Raw genomic sequence first — 26,121 nt, forward strand, 5'->3', positions numbered from 1 at the left:
GGGAACTCAAAGCCTTTGAAGCAAGACACAGTGATTGCCTCAAGATACAGCTACACTCCATGCCCTATGGTGCAGTCACAGAATTTCCACAGTCATACCACATGGCACTCCCACAATCAACATGGGGCAGGGGATCCACTCTCAGCCCTGTGAGGCTGCTCCATCCACAGAGGTAGCCAAGGCATTCCTAGAGTCAGCTGCCTGTAGGTGTTCCACCTCGCAAGTTTGAGTATAGGCACCAGTGATATAGAGGGGAGGGGAGCACCTCATAGTTTTAAGTGGATGCACCACCCCCTACCAACCCTCAGGCCAGACTCAAAGTCAACATGGACCATGGATTTATTCCTCAAATAAAATTTTATCCCTCAACTAAAATACGCTAGTCACATGCACACAAGCCATGGCAGTGAGAGGGAGAGACAGAGAGACAGGTCTTCCTTCCGTTGGTTTACTCCCCAAATGGCCACAATGGCCAGAGCTGCGTTGATCCGAAGTCAGGAGCCAGGTGCTTCTTCCTGGTCTCCCATGTGGGTGCAGGGCCCAAGCACTTGGGCCATCCTCCACTGCCCTCCCGGGCCACAGCAGAGAGCTGGACTGGAAGAGGAGCAGCCAGAACTAGAACCGGCACCCATATGGGATGCCAGTGCTGCAGGCAGAGGATTAACCTACTGCTCCATGGTGCCAGCCCCCCAATACTTGTCTTTTATGATAGTACTTCTTCCTTGCTACTCACCAAGAGCCCTTGTGGGGGGATAGGAAGGAGGCAATGTGCTCTTGCGTCACAGGTGGAGGTGGGCATCTGGCCCCCTGCTAGCATTCCAGGCCGGAATCAAAGTTCATGTGGTCTCAAGGTTCTCCCTCAGGCACCATCACCAGTGACATGGGCTGCAGCAGTATCCTCTTATTTCTCTTTAAGAAGATGGCATCTCGTCTTGATGCTGCTTGTGATACTGGTAGGACTGGAACAGAGGAGCACAACCTGACTTTTGCTGCTGAGTATGGTGCTCTGCAGGAGCCGAGGAGGTGAAGAAACAAGGCAGCTTCCTTGCTCCAAGCCTGGCAGGTGCTCAGACCCCAGTCAGCTCCCCAGGCTGTAGTAAAAGCCAGTGGGTAACTGTGCAGTTCCCTCTCAGCTGAAACGGCAAGCAGCAAGGCACATGGCTATGTCGTCCTACCTTGTCTTGCCATGATGGTGGATCACAGCAGTGTTCCTGTCTTCTCTCCTCTTGACCCATGGAGTCTTCATTGTTTTTTCAGTTCTTCACCAAAAATTTTTTCCAGTCAGGCCCATGAAAACATGGTCCTTCCTTTGTTCTTTTCATATCCCAGAGCAGCTGAAGTTAATGTGGCTACACCATATTCAGCCTTCTTGGATCCCCTGAATTCTTCTATTTAGTGGAAGATTAAGCTTGTGAGTATAATTAACTTGCAATATATCATTGTAAAAATTAAAAGAAAAAAAGCAAGGAAAGAGAAATGTGGGGAGCAACTCGGACTAGACTGTTACTCGAATTAAGACTTATTCTATGCATCTGCTCTCCCACAATATGGCGCCGAGAAGGGAGTAACAACTTCTACGCAGCTGCCTGTCGCCAACTTGAGTGATGACCTGCAGGAGCTGATTCTGCTCCTGATTGGAGGAGAGCAGCGTACTTGGCGTGTGGGTAGCAGAGTTGGGATTGGTGGAAGAGGATTATAAAGGAGGAGAGAGACAACATGCACCAGGAACATCTATCTGAAGGAACACCTGAGCAGCCCCCGAGAGAGCCAGCCGGCGGTGTGCTGCTCCCCCGCGGAAGTGGGGAAAGTGGCAGGGGGAACCGCCCTTCCATGGAGGTGGAAGGACAGTAGCCAACCCGGGAAGGACCAGCAGCAAACCCGGGGAGGGCCGAGCAGACAAAAGAACAGCGCAGGGTCCTGTGTCGTTCCTCCACGAAGAGGGGGAGCGACAGAGAAAGGAGGGTGGGAGTGAGGGAGGAAGGGTAGTTTGCGAAGTATTATTATGATCTTAAATCTGTATACATGAAATTTGTTTCCATTATATAAATTAAAAAATTTTTATAGACTAGAATAATTTATTAAAAATATTTAAAATTTGGCCAGCGCCGCGGCTCACTAGGCTAATCCTTCGCCTAGCGGCGCTGGCACACCAGGTTCTAGTCCCGGTTGGGGCGCCGGATTCTGTCCCGGTTGCCCCTCTTCCAGGCCAGCTCTCTGCTGTGGCCAGGGAGTGCAGTGGAGGATGGCCCAGGTGCTTGGGCCCTGCACCCCATGGGAGACCAGGAAAAGCACCTGGCTCTTGGCTCCTGCCATCGGATCAGCACGGTGCGCCGGCCGCAGCGCGCCGGCCGCGGCGGCCATCGGAGGGTGAACCAACGGCAAAGGAAGACCTTTCTCTCTGTCTGTCTCTCTCTCTGTCCACTCTGCCTGTCAAAAAAAAAAAAAAATTTAAAATTTATTAGAAAAAATTTAAAAATAGAACTATTGTTTATATTCTCTGAACTTAGAATCTAGTTGGATTAACTATTCACATTTTAAATGTGAGGCTGGAAGCTAAATTGTATGCCTGTGACTAAAAATGTCACATTAGTAGATAGAATAGGGTGATCCAAAAGAGTAAAGATTTTATGGATTTTAAACATTAATAATTATAATAATGATAATAAAATATTAATCCATATTAATACTATATCCATAGTATCCACAGTACAATAGCATTTATAATAAAGTTTCATAATTTTGTTTTCATTTTATCTTCACAATAGCCCCTATCGTTTTCTTACCTCTTTGCTTTTTGTGTCAGTGCAATTCTGATTTCACAGATTAAGTTGATGCATATTATCCAGAAAGTCCTAAAGGGAATGATTAAGTATATACTTAAAATGGGGAAGCGATATCTATGAAAGTACACTCAGGAAAGAGGAAATGCTGAGATGGGAACACACCTGGCAGGTCTGCAGAACATCAGGAAGGCCAGACCATAGCATTGAGACAAAGAACAAGAGATGAGGACAGAGATCATTCAGTTTCAGGTCTCTGGTTTACTCTGAGCACTACAGAGTGTTTGGCAGAGGAGTGAAGCACTCAGACTTCTATTTTTAAATGTGTTCTCTTTCTACTATGGTAATAATAGACTATGGAGGGTCAAGAGTAGAAGCAGGCATATCAGTTAAGAGTGTAGTAATGCCAACAACAAATGATGACAGTTGGACCAGGTTGGTAGCAGCAGAGATGGTGGGAAGTATGAAGATTCTGATTACAAACTTCAGGTAGAACCAATAGGACTTTCTTAAGTTTGTCTTTGGGAGCCAGCCCTGTGGTGTAGTGGGTAAAGCTGCCACCTGTAGTGCTGGCATCCCATATGGGCACTGGTTCATGTCTCAGCTGCTCCACTTCTGATCCAGCTTTCTGCTATGGCCTGGGAAAGCAGGAGAAGATGGCCCAAGTCCTTGGGCCCCTGCACCCACATGGGAGACCTGGAAGAAGCTCCTGGCTCCTGGCTTCAGATCGGCACAGCTCCAGCTGTTGTGACCAGTTGGGAAGTGACCAGTGAATGGAAGACCTCTCTCTCTCTCTCTCTCTCTGCCCGTCTCCCTCTCCCTCTCCCTCTCCCCCCCTCCTCTCTCTGTAACTCTGACTTTCAAATAAATAAATCTTTTTTAAAAATAAAAAACAGAGTTTGTCTTTGAAATATGAGAGGAAGAAAGAAGTTAATAATGATCTAGAGTTCATTGCATTATATTCTCTCATATTTATCTTTTATATTTGACATACAGGTTTGAGGTTTAGCTCTCCTGTTGCTGTGTCCACAGAATGAATACTGAGTATGTATACGATATTTTTTCTCTTATTCCTTTCCCAACATGGGTCTTATGAATATTTCTTGAGTATAAGAACTAAGTCACATGAGACTTGCTTTTTAAATTGGCTAATGCTGAACTAAGTTTTGTATAGATGTTTATCAGAGCAGCTTCTCTCTTTCCCAGGGTGGGAGCTATAAAACCTACACTTAAATTAATACTCAAAGGGCCCTCCCTTCACTATCATTCTCAAAATAGAGATCCATCCTGACTTATCACTCACAACCATGTTTGACAAATAACAGCTCAGGAGCCAGATTGCTAGTTTGTAGGAGTAATAGGTGAGGGAACCAGTCCTACAACAGAAAGATTCTGAACTTGGCTGGTATGTACCTGACTCAACTTGCCTCTGGCTTCATACAAAGAATTCAGTTGGTTTGGGCTTTGCTTTGGCAGAACTCCAGCCACTGGCACCATGACCAATTTGTATGAGATAGCAGGTAAAATTGATAGGTTAATTTTTGTTTAGGTAGAGGAAGGTTTTTACCTTGCAGAATATACTCTATTCACACAAAGTTCTCAGTCAGTAAATGTCTCCAGGTCCCTTTGACCAATCTGACCCCTCAGCACTATCTATCAGAATCCTCTGGAACAGGAGGAAAGGAGGCCAAAAGTAGAGAAGCCCACAAATCTATAATTCTTTAAGGGTCTACTGGGAACCTGGCTTCTCATGAAAGAGAAGGGACAGAAAATGTTTGTCTATCTCTAAAACCCAAAAGAACCCATGGTTTCAAGATTTGAGAGGAGTAGGCCTTCTCAGTGAGGAAGAAGCAACAAAGAACAAACCAAGAAAGGGTTTCCACGGGCTAGAGTGCGAGCAGAGAAATTAAGACCAAAGATTAGAGAAGCAGGAGAAATATGCCATATACCTGCTGCCACTAGTGGGTCAGTCACAGACTGAACAAAAGAGAAAGATGCAGATAATCTGTCTTTCTGACAGGCAAATCCAGTGTCAATACTTTGACTTGCTACCCCAAAACTAAAGGGGTCTGATCTAAGAATTCTGTCTCCTTTATGGACTGAATTTGTATAATTATCATCACCATCAAGATTAGTGGAATCATATTCATCCTTCATCAAAGTGGGTCTGTTAGCCAAATGAGCCAAAACCAAGCAAGAGCCACTTCATACTGTCATCACAGGTTATTGTTATGGCTGCAAGGACCATCTGAGTTTCTGAGACCTGGCCTTGATATGTGGCCCAAAGTAGAGTTCAGGATGCATCTTGAGGACCTACATGATATAACTTAGTTAAACCTGGATCCAGCAAATCACTGAAACCCCAAGTTGCATTCTGAAAGACTGATGCATCTGTAGGTTTTGAGAGATCCTATAGCTACTGCACACAGATCTTAAGATATCAATAAAGATGTGGCAAAATGAAGAATTTGGGGGTGAGGACATTCTCAACTGCTGTAGTTAGTGGGTCCTTCTTCTCACATGTCCTAAAATGAATATGAATTTGTGGCATTACAGAGGGAAACTAAAGCATTGTGAAGGAGGGAACACAGATACTGTAAGAATCATGACTTACCTGCACAATTCTCTGCATATACTAAAAAGCACTGAATTGTAGACTCTTAAAAGTTGAATTCTAGGGTATGAAAATTATATCTCAATAAAAGTATGTTCTTTTTTAAAATTCATGGGTTATCTACTGGGTATTGCTTTGAACAGAGCAGCATTTCTGAATTTAAAGGCCTACTATTGGCTCCCAATTCATTTTTATAAAACATGACAAAGTATCTTATGTAGAAAACATTGTGCCAGATGCTATGAAATATTTAGAAAAAATGAGCTTTCAAGAATTACATAGTTTACTAAGCATTTATTTACATGCCAGGTAGGTACTAATAAATTATAACTATTATCTCTATAACTGAGCTGTTATCACTTCCATTCTATGTTGGGAAAGTGATGCTGGGAGGATTAGATAATTGTCCAAGGAACAGAGTTAATAAAATGCAGAGCTGAAATTTTAACTCAAACCTTTCTGTCTATTAAGTCTATGATTTCATCAATTACACAAAACAAGTAAGAAGAGAAAGAAAGACCTGAATGCAAAAAATACAAAAAAATGAATGAATGAGTTCTGAGAGTAAGCAAACTATGGAGAGAGTTTCAAAGTTCTAATCTAGATGCTGGAGTTACAGTGCACGAATGGCTTTAAAACTTTCAGTATAGAGTTTGAGGTCTGAAAGTCTTCCTAGCACATCTTAAAAAAACTAATACAATTCCAAGAGATGCATATAACTGATACATAATATTTAAGGGGAACATATCTTTCTGTGTGATTGCTTGATCTAGGAATCCTTGGCTATGGGAGCAATGAATGCATATATCAGGGGCATATCCATTTTGTGAACAAAATTTCGTTCTGAGTGTTTACCAAATTCTAGGCATTATCTAGCTGGTTGGGTTAATAAGATATGATAACTCTCCCAAGGGTAGCACCCATACTGGACTTGATTGACACCAGATATGTGCAATATATGAGGTTAATTGTCAGACTTTAGCATTGGCCAGTAAGAGTTTCTATTTTAGGTCTTTTATTGATTAACTGTAAATTTGGACAACTTTTTGTATTTGTCTATGCTTGATTTACTTACCTATTAGAATGACAATAATAGTCATCTTACAGGATTATTGTGAGAAACTGACACATAAAATCACCATGTCTCGAAGACCAGTAAGCACTTAATGATGGCTACTATCATCAACTGAAAAGGCTGTCCCTTTATGTCTAGTACCTGTAGTTTTCTGATTATTTTTGTGACCCTCAAGTATATTTCATATATTTCATATAAGTGACATTTCCCAAGGATCCATGCCCAAAGATGCCAGACTACCAATAAATAGTGAATGCTGTAAGAAAGTCCACTCTAAATTCACTCTGAGCACTTCTGAAAACATGACCTTTACAGATGTTTTTACAGCCTAGAAAAGAGTCTTCACATGGCCAGAGAATGCTTCTTCTTTTCCTGTTTGACAACACCCCTGACAATATGCTTCATATTATTTGTACTTGGATGGACCTTCCACTTCTAAAAATGGTGCCTAATTTTTACATAACAGCTACATGTAATACATATACAGGGGTAAGCGAATATAATGACTAAGAGCAGTGTTACTGAAATAATGTAGATATAGGTTCAAATCTTGATTCCTCTACCTACTAGCTATAACCTTAGACACTCTTATGTTTTATAAACCTGTCTTGTCATCTACAAAATGAGATTTTAAAAAAACTCATAAAAATATTGTTAAAATTAAATGAGATGATATATGAAAGGTTTTCAGCACTGTGTAATACATAGTATATTCTCAATAGATGGCAGTTATCACCAAAAATGACATGAATTTGGTGAGTTTACTGGCTCAGGTTCATTTTCAATTAAATATGCACTTATTGTCCACCTGCCAAGTACCTCACATTCTACTCCTTCTTGTAGGTACTAGATAAAGGAAATGAATTACACAAGTCATCTAAAACAGAACATCTGTGTTTCACATGTGTATGACCCTAAGAAGGAGAGTCCTGCAACATGTCCTCATGTTGGAAGGTGGGGCTGGTACCAGTAAGATGAGAATGTAAAGAAGGAGGAAGGTAAACATGTAGAGAGGTGGAGTTAGGTTTGATTGGAAATGAATCAGCCCATCCTACAGAGGGCAGCACCTGTATTATAAACTATATAAGGGCCACTATCCCATCCATCTTCACCCTGCAAGCTACATCAGGCTTTATCCTACGTGTTCCTTTGGCAAACCAGGTGAGACAAAATTCATCCAGCTACTTCTACAGATATTTGGTACTGTGTATGATAGAAGTCAAGGAATATAAAGCTAAAGTAAACATCATATATATTTTGCCTTTTTCTTTTTTTGTTTCTTAACTTTTTGTTCTCTCTCTCTCTCTTTTTTTTTTTTTTTTAGTTCAGTTTATTCTGGGATCTTTTTGGAATAAGCTTATGTTTATAGTAGAAGTTTGCCTTCCTGCTAGGCCATTTCATACTCTCTTCCTAGTCTTTTATTTTTTTTTTAAGATTGATTTATTTATTTGAAAGGCAGAGTAAGAGTGAGAGTCAGAGTCGGCGGTGGAGGGGGGGGATTAGAACAGAGAGAGCATGCTGTTACATCTGCTAGTTCACTTCCCAAATGGCCCCAATGGCCAGGGGAAGGCTGAAATCAGGAACCTGGAATTCCATCCAGGGCTCCCACATGGGTAACAGCCATCCAAGCATTCAGCCATCTTCTGCTGCTTTCACAGGGGTGTTAGTGTGGAACTGGATCAGAAGTGGAGCAGCCAGGTCTTAAACAAGTGCTCCTATGGGATGCCAGTGTCACAGATAGCAGTTTAACCCACTGTGCCATAGCATGGTCCCACTTCCCAGTCTTCTTGCATGCTATCTTTTCTGGGCTGTCCAGCTCAAGTAGAGAAGCAGCTGGCCCTGTTGCAGAGCCTATTCTTTGTTTGTTGTTGGTTCCCAGAGCTCCAAGGTCTAATTATCCACTAGTCAAACTGCTGCCTACAGTGCTGAGCTTGTCTCCCTAACTTAACAAAGTAGACCAGTGTGTGCTCAACTGCTGAGGTTAAGACAATTGCTGAGCTCTGAGAAGGGCTATCTCTTGCCTCTGATGTACCAAGATATTGGCTCATTTTTCCTTCCATTTTTTATTTGATGACAGTTCTAAGGTCCAATTTAGCTTCTTGTACCCACAGAGAAAGTAGATGTACATGACAGATCATCTACCATTTTTTTTTTACTCAAGAAAAGCACTGAACTCCGGGTAGTTCTGGAAATTTTAGGAGTCCCAGGACAATACTCAAGACACTAAAGTACCCAAAATTTAGAAACAGTATGTAGAGACTATACTTACCCAGGATAAAAAAATACAGAAATCTGACACCAAGTCCCATTTGAGCCAATATATGCCATCATTTGATTTTAGCAAAGTAATTTAAAAAAAAAACTTCATTATTTACTCAACTTTGCTTGTTGATATTTTAAAAAGAGGTTTAAAAAACATAATATTAAAATAAAAGCTATTGATAAGTAAAAGAAAAGAAATAGCAATCTTGGTTTTTTCTCCAGGTTCACTTAATCTTGCAAAAAGATGACAGATCTCTTGAGAAGTGTTGTCACCGTCATTGATATTTTCTACAAATACACCAAGGAAGATGGAGAGTGTGGCACACTAAGCAAGAATGAGCTAAAGGAACTTCTGGAGAAAGAATTTCGACCAATTCTGAAGGTGAGGACTGTGTGCCAGGACTAAAGGCTGCTGGGGACCTGTCACAGGACTAAGATTAGATAAAAAGTGCACCATCCCAGTGATTTTTGAGAAAAATATGTAGGGGACATCTGAAATATTAAGACAGCACATATTTTTAAGAGGTTGAATGTTTCTTCCTCACTTTCTTATACATTCCCATCTTAAAGACCCTCAGGCTCTCTCATGAACGCAAACTTTGTTTTCTGGAAAAAAAACAAAATAATTATGTTGTATGACATGAATTAATAAATCATCCTATCAAATAGAGGGAAAAGAATAAATAGGGACATCATGTATAAGGGGAATTAGCAAAGAAGCCAAAATGATTAAAAACTGAAAACAAAATTCATCCATTTTTCCATCTACTTAGGAAGAACTCAGATATTAGGTTCTGAAAAGAGATTCTAATATAGAATATGTTAACATATCATGTTTACAACTCATATATAACTAAGATACACCAGTTATTAATTGTAGTATATTCACTCCTTCCCATAAACTAAGCACTTAAACCTCTAGCTTAGATCCTTAAATTGTCTTCATCCAAGAGTCTCCATTTTTTAAACCCCTTCCAATTTGCTGGGTTCTATTAACCTAAAATAATCCTCACCTAGACTAAAACTACTTGATGTCAAGCATCCATAAATCTCTAACCCTACTTAAATATTTTCTTTGAATATGTGGGCCAGATTGACCAGTCCTCCCTTGGTATATCATTCATGCAGAACCCAGATGATCCAGACACAGTGGATGTCATCATGCACATGCTGGATCAAGATCACAACCGAAGACTGGACTTCACTGAGTTTCTTCTCATGGTATTCAAGCTGGCTATGGCTTGCAACAAGGTTCTCAGTAAACAATACTGCAAAGCTTCAGGGTCAAAGAAGCATAGGCATGGTCACCAATGCCAAGAGGAAGAAAATGAAACAGAAGAGGAAGAGGAGGAGACACCAGAACAGAAATCAGGTTACAGACATCCAAGTTGGAGTGAGAGAGAGGAACACGGACATAGTTCTGGGGGTTCGAGGGGAACTGTGAAACACAGACATGGGTCCAACTCCTGGAGGTTGAGAAGGCAGGACGATTTATGCAGTTCAAGGAACCTAAAGGGATCTGAGAAAAGGCGCCATGGGTCTAGCTCTGGTTATTCATGGAGTAGCAGTGAAGAAAGACATGGTTCCAGCTCTGGGGAAATGGGAGAAAGAAGAAACAAGTCATACGTTAGCACCTCTAGGGAATCTGGGAAGGAATATGAATCTGGATATGGGTCAAAGAGTCAGGGGAAGAAAGGTCATGGTGGTCTGTCACATGGATTGGAGACAAGTGAGCATGAATCAAACTCTTCTCAGCTAAAAAAGAGCAGAGAAGAAAAACTTGGGTCTATCTCAGGAGGTTCAGGAGACTGTAAGAGGCAAAGTCATGCATGTGGCTCCAGCAATTCAGGTGGGTGTGGAAGGTCACAAAATGCTTCTACTTCTTATCATGCAAGTAGATCTGGAGGGCAACAGTCATGCTGTCAATCAGGAAGTAGTGGAGGACAAGGTCATAGATGTGTCTCAGGAGGGCAGTCATCTGGATATTGCCATCCTGAATCTAGCTCTTGTAGCCAGTCTTCTAGCCAGAGAGGATGTGGATCTAGAAAATGTGGTCAATCACAGAACTGTGGCACACAACAGAGAAGAGGCTCAAGTCAGCCCTCTTGCTGTAGACAACATGGGTTTGGAGCCAGTCAGTCTTCCAGTTCTAGTCAATATGGATCTGGTTCACGTGGCTATACTTCAAACTGTCATCAAAGAGGGTCTGGATCAAGTGAATATTCCAATTGTAGTCAACATGAGTTCAGTTCAGGTCAGACCTGTAGCCATGAAAAACATGGAAGAGGCCAACATGGATCTGGTTCAGGTCAGTCTTGCTGTAGCCAACATAGCTCAGGTTCAAGTCAATCCTCTGCCTGTGGCAGGCACAGGTCTGGCTCAGGTCAGTCCTCAGGCTTTGGAGAGCACGGGTCTGGATCAGGGCAGTCCTCTGGCTTTGGCCAGCACAGGTCTGGGTCAGCTCAGTCCTCTGGCTTTGGCCAGCATGGCTCTGGCCCAGGTCAGTCCTCAGGCTTCGGCCAGCACGGGTCTGGCTCAGGTCAGTCCTCTGGCTTCGGCCAGCATGGGTCTGGCTCAGGTCAGTCCTCTGGCTCAGGCCAGCATGGGTCTGGCCCAGGTCAGTCCTCTGGCTTTGGACAGCACGGGTCTGGATCAGGTCAGTCCTCTGGCTCAGGGCAGCACGGGTCTGGCCCAGGTCAGTCCTCTGGCTTTGGACAGCACGAGTCTGGCCCAGGTCAGTCCTCTGGCTCAGGCCAGCACGGGTCTGGGTCAGGTCAGTCCTCAGGCTTTGGACAGCACGGGTCTGCGTCAGGTCAGTCCTCTGGATTTGGCCACCATGGGTCTGGGTCAGGTCAGTCCTCTGGCTCAGGCCAGCATGGGTCTGGCCCAGGTCAGTCCTCTGGCTTTGGACAGCAAGGGTCTGGATCAGGTCAGTCCTCTGGCTCAGGGCAGCATGAGTCTGGCCCAGGTCAGTCCTCAGGCTTTGGACAGCAAGGATCTGGCTCAGGGCAGTCCTCTGGCTTTGGCCAGCATGGGTCTCGGTCAGGTCAGTCTGCTGGCTTTGGCCAGCATGGGTCTGGCTCAGGTCAGTACTCTAGCTCAGGCCAGCACGGGTCTGGCCCAGGTCAGTCCTCTGGTTTTGGACTGCACGGGTCTGGCTCAGGTCAGTCCTCTGGCATTGGCCAGCACGGGTCTGGGTCAGGTCAGTCCTCAGGCTTTGGACAGCACGGGTCTGGCTCAGGGCAGTCCTCTGGCTTTGGCCAGCATGGGTCTCGGTCAGGGCAGTCTTCTGGCTTTGGCCAGCATGGGTCTGGCTCAGGTCAGTACTCTAGCTCAGGCCAGCATGGGTCTGGCCCAGGTCAGTCCTCTGGCTTTGGACAGCACGGGTCTGGCTCAGGGCAGTCCTCTGGCTTTGGCCAGCATGGGTCTCGGTCAGGGCAGTCTTCTGGCTTTGGCCAGCATGGGTCTGGCTCAGGTCAGTACTCTAGCTCAGGCCAGCATGGGTCTGGCTCAGGTCAATCCTCAGGCTTTGGACAGCACGGGTTTGGGTCAGGTCAGTCCTCTGGCTTTGGCCAGCACGGGTCTGGGTCAGGTCAGTACTCTGGCTCAGGCCAGCACGGGTCTGGCCCAGGGCAGTCCTCTGGCTTTGGACAGCACGGGTCTGGCTCAGGGCAGTCCTCTGGCTTTGGCCAGCATGGGTCTCAGTCAGGGCAGTCTTCTGGCTTTGGCCAGCATGGGTCTGGCTCAGGTCAGTCTTCTGGCTCAGGCCAGCACGGGTCTGGCCCAGGTCAGTCCTCTGGCTTTGGACAGCAAGGGTCTGGATCAGGTCAGTTATCTGGCTCAGGCCAGCACAGGTCTGGCCCAGGTCAGTCCTCTGGCTTTGGACAGCACAGGTCTGGGTCAGGTCAGCCTTCTGGCTTTGGCCAGCACGGGTCTGGCTCAGGTCAGTACTCTGGCTCAGGCCACCATGGGTCTCGGTCAGGTCAGTCCTCGGGCTTTGGCCAGCATGGGTCTGGCTCAGGTCAGTCCTCTGGCTTTGGACAGCACGGGTCTGGATCAGGTCAATCCTCTGGCTCAGGCCAGCACGGGTCTGGCCCAGGTCAGTCCTCTGGCTTTGGACAGCACAGGTCTCGGTCAGGTCAGTCTTCTGGCTTTGGCCAGCATGGGTCTGGCTCAGGTCAGTACTCTAGCTCAGGCCAGCATGGGTCTGGCTCAGGTCAATCCACAGGCTTTGGACAGCATGGGTTTGGGTCAGGTCAGTCCTCTGGCTTTGGCCAGCACGGGTCTGGGTCAGGTCAGTACTCTGGCTCAGGCCAGCACGGGTCTGGCCCAGGTCAGTCCTCAGGCTTTGGACAGCATGGGTCTGGCTCAGGTCAGTCCTCTGGCTTTGGCCAGCACGGGTCTGGGTCAGGTCAGTCCTCAGGCTTTGGCCAGCACGGGTCTGGGTCAGGTCAGTACTCTGGCTCAGGCCAGCACGGGTCTGGCTCAGGTCAGTCCTCTGGCTTTGGACAGCATGGATCTGGCTCAGGTCAGTCCTCTGGCTTTGGACAGCACAGGTCTGGGTCAGGTCAGTCCTCAGGCTTTGGACAGCACGGGTCTGGCTCAGGGCAGTCCTCTGGCTTTGGCCAGCATGGGTCTGGCTCAGGTCAGTCCTCAGGCTTTGGACAGTATGAGTCTGAGTCAGGTCAGTCCTCTGGCTTCGGCCAGCATGGGTCTGGATATGGTCAGTCCTCTGGCTTCGGTCAGCACGAGTCTGGATATGGTCAGTCCTCTGGCTTCGGTCAGCACGAGTCTGGGTCAGAGCAGTCCTCTGGCTTCGGCCAGCATGAGTCTGAGTCAGGTCAGTCCTCTGGCTTTGGACAGCACGAGTCTGAGTCAGGTCAGTCCTATGGCTTCGGCCAGCATGGGTCTGGGTCAGGTCAGTACTCTGGCTCAGGCCAGCATGGGACTGGGTCAGGGCAGTCCTCAGGCTTTGGACAGCACGGGTCTGGCTCAGGGCAGTCCTCTGGCTTTGGCCAGCATAGGTCTGGGTCAGGTCAGTCCTCTGGCTTCAGCCAGCACGAGTCTGAGTCAGGTCAGTCCTCTGGCTTTGGCCAGCACGGGTATGGGTCAGGTCAGTCCTCTGGCTTTGGACAGCACGGGTCTGGGTCAGGTCAGTCCTCTGGCTTTGGACAGCATGGGTCTGGTTCAGGTCAGTACTCTGGCTCAGGCCAGCACGGGTCTGGATATGGTCAGTCCTCAGGCTTTGGACAGCACAGGTCTGGCTCAGGGCAATCCTCTGGCTTTGCCCAGCATGGGTCTGGGTCAGGTCAGTCCTCTGGCTTTGGACAGTATGAGTCTGAGTCAGGTCAGTCCTCTGGCTTTGGACAGCACAGGTCTGGCTCAGGTCACTCCTCTGGCTTCGGCCAGCATGAGTCTGGATATGGTCAGTCCTCTGGCTTCGGTCAGCATGAGTCCGGCTCAGAGCAGTCCTCTGGCTTTGGCCAGCACGAGTCTGGATATGGTCAGTCCTCTGGCTTTGGTCAGCACGAATCTGGATATGGTCAGTCCTCTGGCTCCGGTCAGCACGAGTCTGGGTCAGAGCAGTCCTATGGCTTTGGACAGCATGAGTCTGGATCACGTCAGTCCTCTGACTTTGGTCAGCACGAGTCTGAGTCAGGTCAGTCCTATGGCTTCGGCCAGCATGGGTCTGGGTCAGGTCAGTCTTCAGGCTTTGGACAGCACGGGTCTGGGTCAGGTCAGTCCTCTGGCTTTGGACAGCATGGGTCTGGCCTAGGTCAGTCCTCTGGCTTTGGACAGCACGGGTCTGAGTCAGGTCAGTCCTCTGGCTTCGGCCAGCACGGGTATGGGTCAGGTCAGTCCTCTGGCTTTGGCCAGCATGGGTCTGACTCAGGTCAGTCCTCTGGCATTGGACAGCACGGGTCTGGATCCTCAGGTCAGGGGACACAAAGAACGACACAACAGCAGTCAAGAGATACCTCTAGATCTGAGCAGTCTAGTCGTGGGCAGTCCTCGCACACTGTGCCCCACTCAACCAGAAGAAGAGGATCAGTCCACACTGAGTCCAGTGAGAGGGAGGAGCATTCTGGAGTCTCACACAGACACACAGGATCCCATCAAGGCCAAGCAGGATCTCAACAGGGAGAGTCTGGATCCTCAGGTCAGGGGACACAAAGAACGACGCAACGGCAGTCAAGAGATACCTCTAGATCTGAGCAGTCTAGTCGTGGGCAATCCTCGCACACTGTGCCCCACTCAACCAGAAGAAGAGGATCAGTCCACACTGAGTCCAGTGAGAGGGAGGAGCATTCTGGAGTCTCACACAGACACACAGGATCCCATCAAGGCCAAGCAGGATCTCAACAGGGAGAGTCTGGATCCTCAGGTCAGGGGACACAAAGAACGACGCAACGGCAGTCAAGAGATACCTCTAGATCTGAGCAGTCTAGTCGTGGGCAGTCCTCGCACACTGTGCCCCACTCAACCAGAAGAAGAGGATCAGTCCACACTGAGTCCAGTGAGAATGAGGAGCATTCTGGAGTCTCACACAGACACACAGGATCCCATCAAGGCCAAGCAGGATCTCAACAGGGAGAGTCTGGATCCTCAGGTCAGGGGACACAAAGAACGACGCAACGGCAGTCAAGAGATACCTCTAGATCTGAGCAGTCTAGTCGTGGGCAATCCTCGCACACTGTGCCCCACTCAACCAGAAGAAGAGGATCAGTCCACACTGAGTCCAGTGAGAGGGAGGAGCATTCTGGAGTCTCACACAGACACACAGGATCCCATCAAGGCCAAGCAGGATCTCAACAGGGAGAGTCTGGATCCTCAGGTCAGGGGACACAAAGAACGACACAACGGCAGTCAAGAGATACCTCTAGATCTGAGCAGTCTAGTCGTGGGCAGTCCTCGCACACTGTGCCCCACACAACCGGAAGAAGAGGATTAGTCCACACTGAGTCCAGTGAGAGTGAGGAGCATTCTGGAGTCTCACACAGACACACAGGATCCCATCAAGGCCAAGCAGGATCTCAACAGGGAGAGTCTGGATCCTCAGGTCAGGGGACACAAAGAACGACGCAACGGCAGTCAAGAGATACCTCTAGATCTGAGCAGTCTAGTCGTGGGCAATCCTCGCACACTGTGCCCCACTCAACCAGAAGAAGAGGATCAGTCCACACTGAGTCCAGTGAGAGGGAGGAGCATTCTGGAGTCTCACACAGACACACAGGATCCCATCAAGGCCAAGCAGGATCTCAACAGGGAGAGTCTGGATCCTCAGGACAGGGGACACAAAGAACGACACAACGGCAGTCAAGAGATACCTCTAGATCTGAGCAGTCTAGTCGTGGGCAATCCTCGCACACTGTGCCCCACTCAACCAGAAGAAGAGGATCAGTCCACACTGAGTCCAGTGAGAGTGAGGAGCATTCTGGAGTCTCACACAGACACACAGGATCCCATCAAGGCCAAGCAGGATCTCAACAGGGAGAGTCTGGATCCTCAGGTCAGGGGACACAAAGAACGACACAACGGCAGTCAAGAGATACCTCTAGATCTGAGCAGTCTAGTCGTGGGCAGTCCTCGCACACTGTGCCCCACACAACCGGAAGAAGAGGATTAGTCCACACTGAGTCCAGTGAGAGTGAGGAGCATTCTGGAGTCTCACACAGACACACAGGATCCCATCAAGGCCAAGCAGGATCTCAACAGGGAGAGTCTGGATCCTCAGGTCAGGGGACACAAAGAACGACACAACGGCAGTCAAGAGATACCTCTAGATCTGAGCAGTCTAGTCGTGGGCAATCCTCGCACACTGTGCCCCACTCAACCAGAAGAAGAGGATCAGTCCACACTGAGTCCAGTGAGAGTGAGGAGCATTCTGGAGTCTCACACAGACACACAGGATCCCATCAAGGCCAAGCAGGATCTCAACAGGGAGAGTCTGGATCCTCAGGTCAGGGGACACAAAGAACGACACAACGGCAGTCAAGAGATACCTCTAGATCTGAGCAGTCTAGTCATGGGCAGTCCTCGCACACTGTGCCCCACTCAACCGGAAGAAGAGGATCAGTCCACACTGAGTCCAGTGAGAGGGAGGAGCATTCTGGAGTCTCACACAGACACACAGGATCCCATCAAGGCCAAGCAGGATCTCAACAGGGAGAGTCTGGATCCTCAGGTCAGGGGACACAAAGAACGACACAACGGCAGTCAAGAGATACCTCTAGATCTGAGCAGTCTAGTCGTGGGCAGTCCTCGCACACTGTGCCCCACTCAACCGGAAGAAGAGGATCAGTCCACACTGAGTCCAGTGAGAGGGAGGAGCATTCTGGAGTCTCACACAGACACACAGGATCCCATCAAGGCCAAGCAGGATCTCAACAGGGAGAGTCTGGATCCTCAGGTCAGGGGACACAAAGAACGACACAACGGCAGTCAAGAGATACCTCTAGATCTGAGCAGTCTAGTCGTGGGCAATCCTCGCACACTGTGCCCCACTCAACCGGAAGAAGAGGATCAGTCCACACTGAGTCCAGTGAGAGTGAGGAGCATTCTGGAGTCTCACACAGACACACAGGATCCCATCAAGGCCAAGCAGGATCTCAACAGGGAGAGTCTGGATCCTCAGGACAGGGGACACAAAGAACGACACAACGGCAGTCAAGAGATACCTCTAGATCTGAGCAGTCTAGTCGTGGGCAATCCTCGCACACTGTGCCTCACACAACTGGAAGAAGAGGATCAGTCCACACTGAGTCCAGTGAGAGTGAGGAGCATTCTGGAGTCTCACACAGACACACAGGATCCCATCAAGGCCAAGCAGGATCTCAACAGGGAGAGTCTGGATCCTCAGGTCAGGGGACACAAAGAACGACGCAACAGCAGTCAAGAGATACCTCTAGATCTGAGCAGTCTAGTCGTGGGCAGTCCTCGCACACTGTGCCCCACTCAACCAGAAGAAGAGGATCAGTCCACACTGAGTCCAGTGAGAGTGAGGAGCATTCTGGAGTCTCACACAGACACACAGGATCCCATCAAGGCCAAGCAGGATCTCAACAGGGAGAGTCTGGATCCTCAGGTCAGGGGACACAAAGAACGACGCAATGGCAGTCAAGAGATACCTCTAGATCTGAGCAGTCTAGTCGTGGGCAATCCTCGCACACTGTGCCCCACTCAACCAGAAGAAGAGGATCAGTCCACACTGAGTCCAGTGAGAGTGAGGAGCATTCTGGAGTCTCACACAGACACACAGGATCCCATCAAGGCCAAGCAGGATCTCAACAGGGAGAGTCTGGATCCTCAGGTCAGGGGACACAAAGAACAACGCAACGGCAGTCAAGAGATACCTCTAGATCTGAGCAGTCTAGTCGTGGGCAATCCTCGCACACTGTGCCCCACACAACCGGAAGAAGAGGATTAGTCCACACTGAGTCCAGTGAGAGTGAGGAGCATTCTGGAGTCTCACACAGACACACAGGATCCCATCAAGGCCAAGCAGGATCTCAACAGGGAGAGTCTGGATCCTCAGGTCAGGGGACACAAAGAACGACGCAATGGCAGTCAAGAGATACCTCTAGATCTGAGCAGTCTAGTCGTGGGCAATCCTCGCACACTGTGCCCCACTCAACCAGAAGAAGAGGATCAGTCCACACTGAGTCCAGTGAGAGTGAGGAGCATTCTGGAGTCTCACACAGACACACAGGATCCCATCAAGGCCAAGCAGGATCTCAACAGGGAGAGTCTGGATCCTCAGGTCAGGGGACACAAAGAACGACGCAACGGCAGTCAAGAGATACCTCTAGATCTGAGCAGTCTAGTCGTGGGCAGTCCTCGCACACTGTGCCCCACTCAACCGGAAGAAGAGGATCAGTCCACACTGAGTCCAGTGAGAGTGAGGAGCATTCTGGAGTCTCACACAGACACACAGGATCCCATCAAGGCCAAGCAGGATCTCAACAGGGAGAGTCTGGATCCTCAGGTCAGGGGACACAAAGAACGACACAACGGCAGTCAAGAGATACCTCTAGATCTGAGCAGTCTAGTCGTGGGCAATCCTCGCACACTGTGCCCCACTCAACCGGAAGAAGAGGATCAGTCCACACTGAGTCCAGTGAGAGTGAGGAGCATTCTGGAGTCTCACACAGACACACAGGATCCCATCAAGGCCAAGCAGGATCTCAACAGGGAGAGTCTGGATCCTCAGGTCAGGGGACACAAAGAACGACGCAACGGCAGTCAAGAGATACCTCTAGATCTGAGCAGTCTAGTCGTGGGCAATCCTCGCACACTGTGCCCGACTCAACCGGAAGAAGAGGATCAGTCCACACTGAGTCCAGTGAGAGTGAGGAGCATTCTGGAGTCTCACACAGACACACAGGATCCCATCAAGGCCAAGCAGGATCTCAACAGGGAGAGTTATTGTCCAGCCATAAACAGCCACAAAGCTCTCTTTGGCAGTCACGAGATACAACAAGGAAAGAGTCTAGTAGTGCCCGTGGCCATTCTGGAACAAGACATTTTCACTCACAGAGTAGTGGACGACAAAGACATGGATCAAGTCAAGTCTGGAGACATGGCAGCTATGGGCAAGCAGAATATGATTATGGGCAGTCTGGGTATGGACCTTCTGGTGGCAGCAGAACTAGCAACCACAATTCTATCCCTGTGAGAACAACAGATTTAGTCTCAAGCACACAAGTGTATAGACATGCACAATCATATACTACTTCTGACCATAAAGTATCCAAAGCAACTGAAATAACCGGAAGTCAGGGTTCAAGGTATGGAAAGTCAGAAGCAATTCTTGGGCAATCACCTGATTCCCATAGTCAGTCCGGATCTAGCGTAACTACAGGGCAACAATCTTGTCGTGGGCATTCAGTAGTAACTCCTGAACTGTCAAGCGACACCCATTTTCAAACTGGTTATAGCACAGGAAGAAGGCAGGGAACTACTAATAGACAGCCAAGTAACCACTCTGAATCTGTCCATAGACAATCCATTTCATTTCATCAACACTCAGATTCTAGCTCAACTGAAGGGCAGGGATCCCACAGAGATGGTAAAGAGCATTCAGAAGATCAAGGGAAACAGAACCAGGAACAACCAGGATCTGAGTATGGAAAATCAGAGCTAAATACATTGCTTGTACATGAATCCAGTTACCAGCTGTCTTGTAGAAGTTCAGCAAAACATGGATCAAGTCATGGGCGATCACAAGACACCCAGGGTCAATATGGATCAAGCACCAATGAAAAGCAAGGATATAGCCATACACAATCAAGTGACAGCTATGAGCAGTCAAGTGACAGTGGAAGCAGGAATCAAAGATCTATTTCCCAGCACTTTCTAGATAGCCAAGACCACACAGGAACTGGAGAATATAGGTATAGATATTTATCAAGTGTTACAACCACATTGGGTGGGCGGAGGCAAAGGAAAGAGTCAGGATCAAGTCTTTCAGGGGGCACTAGAAAATATAGTCAGGATGTGGATGATAAACAGACAAGAAGCTATGAGGCTAGAAGTTACCATGGAAGGGAAAGAGTAGACTCAGGTTCCTTTTACTTAGATAGTAACACTCCACTCTATGAATATGTCCAAGAACAAAGGTGCTATTAGTTTGAATAGAAAGCCAACAGGAAACAAACTAACCCAAGTTAAGAATTAACCCCAAGAGAAATTAAGAAATGCAATATGAAAACAAGATATTTAACAGGAGCCCTTCCTTTGGTAGTAGGGGGATATGGCTGTTCTTTTAACTATACTAATGTACTCTATTATTTTGTTTGATGCAAAGTCTTTTTTATAAGGCTCCATAATCAAGGAGTTCCCTGGATAGAAAATATTGAATAAATAGTTAATTAGTACTTAGGACTATATTCAGAACTATATGATGAAACGATATGGGTACTGTGAAATAAAATGAATGCTTTCTAAAATTTCTAAGACTCAAAATTTGAGTTTTCTATATTTGATTTTTATCAATTATTAACAAACCTATCCAGTGAGCTAAGAGATATGGTTTAGGAGCCAAACTGTCTCCAGTAACTTTATAACATATCCAGTGTCCTGAACAAAGAATGTGGTAGTTTCCTAGGTAAAGATTCAAAATATTTGCATCTTTTTTTGGTTACCTCTGGTACTCTGCTCTACTACTTTTGGACTTACTGTGATGACTTCCTGTATATAAGATCAATAAAACTGTAATGCATTAAAAATGAAAATAAACTTTTCATCACAGTATAGTCTCTTTTCTTTTCATCGCCACAAGCACAAACATAGCTGCCTACCACAGAGTAAGATGCATATTTTTCTTCTATCTTAAGACATCTAGATGGTAGTGAAGCATTTGGATACCAATAATAAGGTAACTCAAAGAAGCCAAAACTCAACCATATCTGATCTTTTCCTCAGTCTAAGTACTGTCCAAAGGAGAAAGACTGAGAGAAAAAAGGCTTTACAACACTGAGGTAAGGCCAGAAGCTTTGGTTAATCAGTATTATCAGAGTAAACATTATCAAACATAACCCCCAGTGAACACAACTCAGGCTCTGGAAATAAGACTTCATGCATCCAGAATTTTTTTTCCTGTCAAGGATATTAATGTGGAGAATACACCCTAATACACTAATACTGATACACTGTTGGTAGGAATGCAAACTAGTACAACCATTATGGAAGGCAGTATGGAGATTCATTAGAAAACTAAAAATACTTTTACCAAATGACCTAGCTCTCCTACTCCTGGGAATATATCCAAAGGAAATCAAATCAGAATATGAGCTACCTGACTCCCAAGATTAATTCACAATAACTAAAATGTGGGATTAACCTAGATGTTCATGAACTGATGACTGGATAAAGAAAATGTGGAATATTACTCAGCCATAAAAAAGAGTGAAATTCTGGGGACCGGCTCCATGAACAGTGGGTTAATCCTCTGCCTGCGGTGTCAGCATCCCATATGGATGCCAGTTCTAGTCCTGGCTGCCCGTTTTCCAATCTAGCTCTCTGGTATGGCCTGGGAAAGCAGTAGGAAATGGCCCAAGTCCTTGGGCCCCTGCACCCATGTGGGAGACCAGGAAGAAGCACCTGGCTCCTGGTTTTGGATCAGCGCAGCTCCAGCCGTTGCAGCCATCTGGGTAGTGAACCAACGGAAGACCTTTCTCTCTGCCTCTGCCTCTGCCTCTCATTGTCTGTAATTCTACCTCTCAAATAAATAAAATCTTTAAAAAAAAAAACAATTAAAAAAAGAATGAAATTCTGACATTTGCAACAAAATGAATGCAACTTGAAACTGTTATGCTAGATGAAATAAGCCAGACCCAAAAAGATAAATATCACATGTTTTATTTGTAGTAGTTAATAGAGAGTATAAAAGTCATGTAGATGTCATATCATTTGGTATACAATTAAAAATAAAGCTTCATTGACTCATGCCATATACACATGGCAGTAAACACTTATTTCACACATTAAAAAAAGAAACGGGGAGGGAACAGTGGGAGATTGTGGGTAACTTAATGCTTTGATCTTAATTTGGGCATTGACAAAAACTTATTATTATTTATATACATATATATATATATATAAAACATTCCTACCCAGGAAGAGAAAATACATAAGTTTATTACGAATAGTGAGAGAATTAACAAGAAAAAAACTATGTGCAAAAAATAACTTCAGAAGAAGTTTTACTGCTATAAAGCCCAGAGAAAATGTCCAAAATGCCAGAGATAGAAAGAGCATTAGAAATCATCCCACTTGATATGCAGATTAAAAGGAAAAAAGGCTATAAAAACCACATTTAAACAAAAAATGATAATTCCCCAAATCAGAATTTGCTGCTTCACCATCCTTTCTTCACCCAAAAATAAAGCTGTTTTTCCTCGAGTTTCCTTTTGGAATTTTTAACTGAAAGATTATAAGCCCTTATGGGAAACAGAAGTCACACAAAAAAATTGGCTCATTCTTCTGCTAATACATTCTATCTATTTTTTTTTATTATTATTATTTGACAGGTAGAGTTATAGAGAGTAAGAAAGAGAGACAGAGAAAAAGGTCTTCCTTCTGTTGGTTCACTCCCCAAATGGCTGCAACGGCCGGAGCTGCGCTGATCTGAAGCCAGGAGCCAGGTGCTTCTTCCTGATCTCCCATGAGGGTGCAGGACCCAAGCACTTCCGCCATCCTCCACTGCCTTCCCGGGCCACAACAGAGAGCTGGACTGGAAGAGGAGCAACCAAGACTAGAACCCAGCGCCCAAATGGGATGCCAGCGCAGCAGGCAGAGGATTAACCAAGTGAGCCACGGTGCTGGCCCTATCTAATTTTTTATTTTAATATTATTTTAATATTTATATGAATGCTCAATGTTATATAATCAATGTCAACACCAGTCATATTAATTTATTAGTGAGGGGAAATAAAATTACCATTATATTATTTATTACACATTGAATTCTTACTGTGTATATGGTAGTTAACCCTAAATACTAACCAACTCATACAAATCTACCTATCATCATTCAGTCAATGGGTAAATGTTAATTATCAAAGAACTATTAGAAATTTAAGTTTTATATTTAATCCCATGTAAATAATTTCTATTGTAAGTAAAATAAATGAGACTCAAAGAGTTTAACTTATTCATTCTATGCAGCTAGTTACTGCTATAACCAGGATATAGGTTTCTAAGCTTTTCCAATTCTTCCACAGGGTGTGCACTCATTCCATATAATTCCACATTGTTTAATCTTTAACTATACACTTAGGACTGTCTAAAATTTCATCAGTCCTTGTGAATGGAAGGGGAGAGGGAGTGGGAAAGGGGAGGGTTGTGGGTGGGAGGGACGGTATGGGGGGGAAGCCATTGTAATCCATAAGTCGTACTTTGGAAAATTATATGCATTAAATAAAAGTTTAAAAAAAAAAAAAAAAAAAAAAAAAAAAAAAAAAATAAAATTTCATCAGTCCCTTGAATCAATGTTAATTGGCTTATATTGTATGTTTGTGTGAGTATGTGTACATGTGTACGTATAAATATAAAGGATATATACTTATAAATTATTCTGATAATGCTTTGACCACATCAATTTTAAACTTAAGTAACATAACATTAAATATAATTCAGATTGCTAAGACCTTCAATAATTAGCTATAATTTGTCACTAGTAAAAGTGAAAGCAATTGATCCTTATGAAGCACACTAAAAATATTCTAAAATCACTTGTAGAGAGTTACACATTTACCTTCTAAGGTAAAAGAAAAGATAGAAGTGAGACAGCAGGTATGGTCTATCAGGAAAAAGGTTAGAAACTGAGGTGCCCTCATGTAGAATCCCTGTGTATAGTTGAATTTCATTTTTTATTACTTCATTTTTTAAAAAATTTTGTTTATTTATTTGAAAGTCAGTTAGAGAGAGAGAGAGAGACAAAGAGAGAAAGAGAGATCTTCCACCCACTGGTTCATTCCCCAAATGGCCCAGGAGCTTTATCTGGTCTCCTACATGGATGCAGGGCACAAACATTTGGGCCAGCTTCTGCTGCTTTTTCCCGTGCCATTATTAGGGAGCTGGATCAGAAGTGGAGCAGCCAGGGCAGGAACTGGTGCCCATACAGGATGCTGGCATCAAAGGTGGAGGCTTTACCCACAATGTAGCAACACGGACCCCTAGTTGAATTTCTTAGGTACTATTCTGCTGCAGAGTCATAGGTCTATATAGTTAGAAATGTTTCCCCTACACTACCTCCCTTGTGCCAGCATACTGTAGATAAAACATCTCTGTGCCAAGACTACCCAAGAATGTCAAAGTATTCTTCACAGTCAGGAAACAGCACCTGGCACTGAGGAGCACATGCTCTAAGTGGACAACTGGAAAAAAACAAAAGATAAAATTCTCCTCCAAACTTTTTAGATGAAGGTGATCTTTGGATGAGGAGTGGATAAAGATCAGTTTCTTCCTGACACACGGCATGCCCTGGTTGCTTTGTTGAGTACATGACACAGTCTCCTGGTTGTCAAGGGCAAATAAATAAAATAAATGTTTTTTAAAAAATATATTAGAGCCTAGAATTGTTTCCAATTGGTGCAATTTCAGAGGCTGAATGAGAATTATGTTGCTTCTCAAAGTATATCACGTTAAGGTTAAGTCTGTTTAGGAAACAGGGGAAAACAAATAGCTTTTGTTTTCCAACAACAATACTAGTTCCAATTGCTTTTGTCTTCCAAATCCTTGCCTCACTCTTCCTAATACCTTTCTGACAAGTTTTGTCAGACTTAGCTGGCAATACCTGAAAGGATAGTTTACCTCTACCTACATGTGACATAATACTCTTATTTCTACATCTCTCCATCAAGAAGAAATCCAAGAATGCAAGCTAAGCTAATCAGCAATCCATCTCTGATTAGCCAATGACAAATCCAAATAATCTAGATAATGAGGGTGTTGTCAGTGCAATATCAGGGCCACTCATTCACTCATCTGCTCATTCATTGAAAGGAAGTCAATAACAACTCGACAGACACTCTACGTGGTACTGAAGCTGCTACTATGAGAAATATACTATCCCTGTCATTTCAGAGTTAATATGTTCATTGAGGAACATATGATTAGCATCTGAGAAACAGATATCAATACTGCAGCAAGCGCTATAATAGACATAATCAAGGAGTGGTGTCTGCAGTGAAGTTATCTAACCTTGATTGAAAGCGATGAAGTAAGAAACAAAGCAATCTTGAGAATTTGCAGTGGATCTCCAGAAGTGGCCAGGAGTCACCCAGATTTACCTGAGGAGACCAAACTAGGCATTTTTAAAAAGTATACGTAAAATCTTAAAGTAAAAATGTCCATGGTGAGTTCAGGGAACCTGAAAAGACTCCAGCATAGCTAAGACATGGATGCATATGGAAGTACGGAAAGAAATGTTTTGGGAACAATAAACAGGGATTGTATTATAATAAATTTTATAAGTCTTACTAAGAATTTTAGTCATTTTATACAATGAAGAATCCCCAAAGGGTTTTTTTTAAAGTCACATTATTGTATTTTCATCTTGGAAAACAAATTTTGTGACTGAGGAACAAGAATGAATGCATGGAGATCAATTAGGAGATTACTACAATAACCTGAGTTAAAAGCTATAGATGTCAGAGGCCAGCATTGTGGCATAGTGGGTAAGGGTGCTACCTGCACTGGCATCCATATAAGCACTGGTTCAAGTCCTGGCTGCTCCACTTCCAATTCAGTTCCCTGCAAATGGCCTAGGAAAAACAGAAGATGGACCAAGTGTTTGGGCCCCTGACACCCATGAGGGAGACCTGGATGAAGCTCCTGGTTCCTGGCTTCAGCCTGGCCCAGCCCCAGCTATTATAGCCATTTGTGAA

At 45.4% G+C, this 26,121-nt stretch overlaps 1 protein-coding gene across 1 annotated transcript; it reads left to right on the forward strand.

Moving 5' to 3' along the window:
• Positions 1–8,975: 8,975 nt before the first annotated feature.
• On the forward strand, positions 8,976–20,976 carry FLG2 (filaggrin 2). The gene is made up of 8 exons (XM_089336768.1): positions 8,976–9,113; positions 9,860–10,974; positions 11,104–12,206; positions 12,246–12,518; positions 12,714–12,908; positions 12,987–13,511; positions 13,668–14,016; positions 15,301–20,976. Exons 1-8 carry the CDS (start codon positions 8,976–8,978, stop codon positions 20,357–20,359), a joined length of 8,757 nt encoding a protein of 2,918 aa, XP_089192894.1. The 3' UTR covers positions 20,360–20,976.
• The last annotated feature ends 5,145 nt before the right edge of the window (positions 20,977–26,121 follow it).

The sequence above is a fragment of the Oryctolagus cuniculus genome, chromosome 7 (genome assembly GCF_051225735.1).
Source record: "Oryctolagus cuniculus isolate XC-2025 breed Fujian yellow rabbit chromosome 7, ASM5122573v1, whole genome shotgun sequence".
Taxonomy (NCBI): domain Eukaryota; kingdom Metazoa; phylum Chordata; class Mammalia; order Lagomorpha; family Leporidae; genus Oryctolagus; species Oryctolagus cuniculus.

Coding starts and splice junctions, on each gene's coding strand:
- FLG2 (XM_089336768.1), top strand. CDS start 8,976: ATGACAGATCTCTTGAGAAGTGTTGTCACCGTCATTGATATTTTCTAC. Junction 10,975..11,103: donor TCCAATTGTAGTCAACATGA/GTTCAGTTCAGG, acceptor TGGCAGGCACAG/GTCTGGCTCAGGTCAGTCCT. Junction 13,512..13,667: donor TGGTCAGTCCTCTGGCTTCG/GTCAGCACGAGT, acceptor ACTCTGGCTCAG/GCCAGCATGGGACTGGGTCA.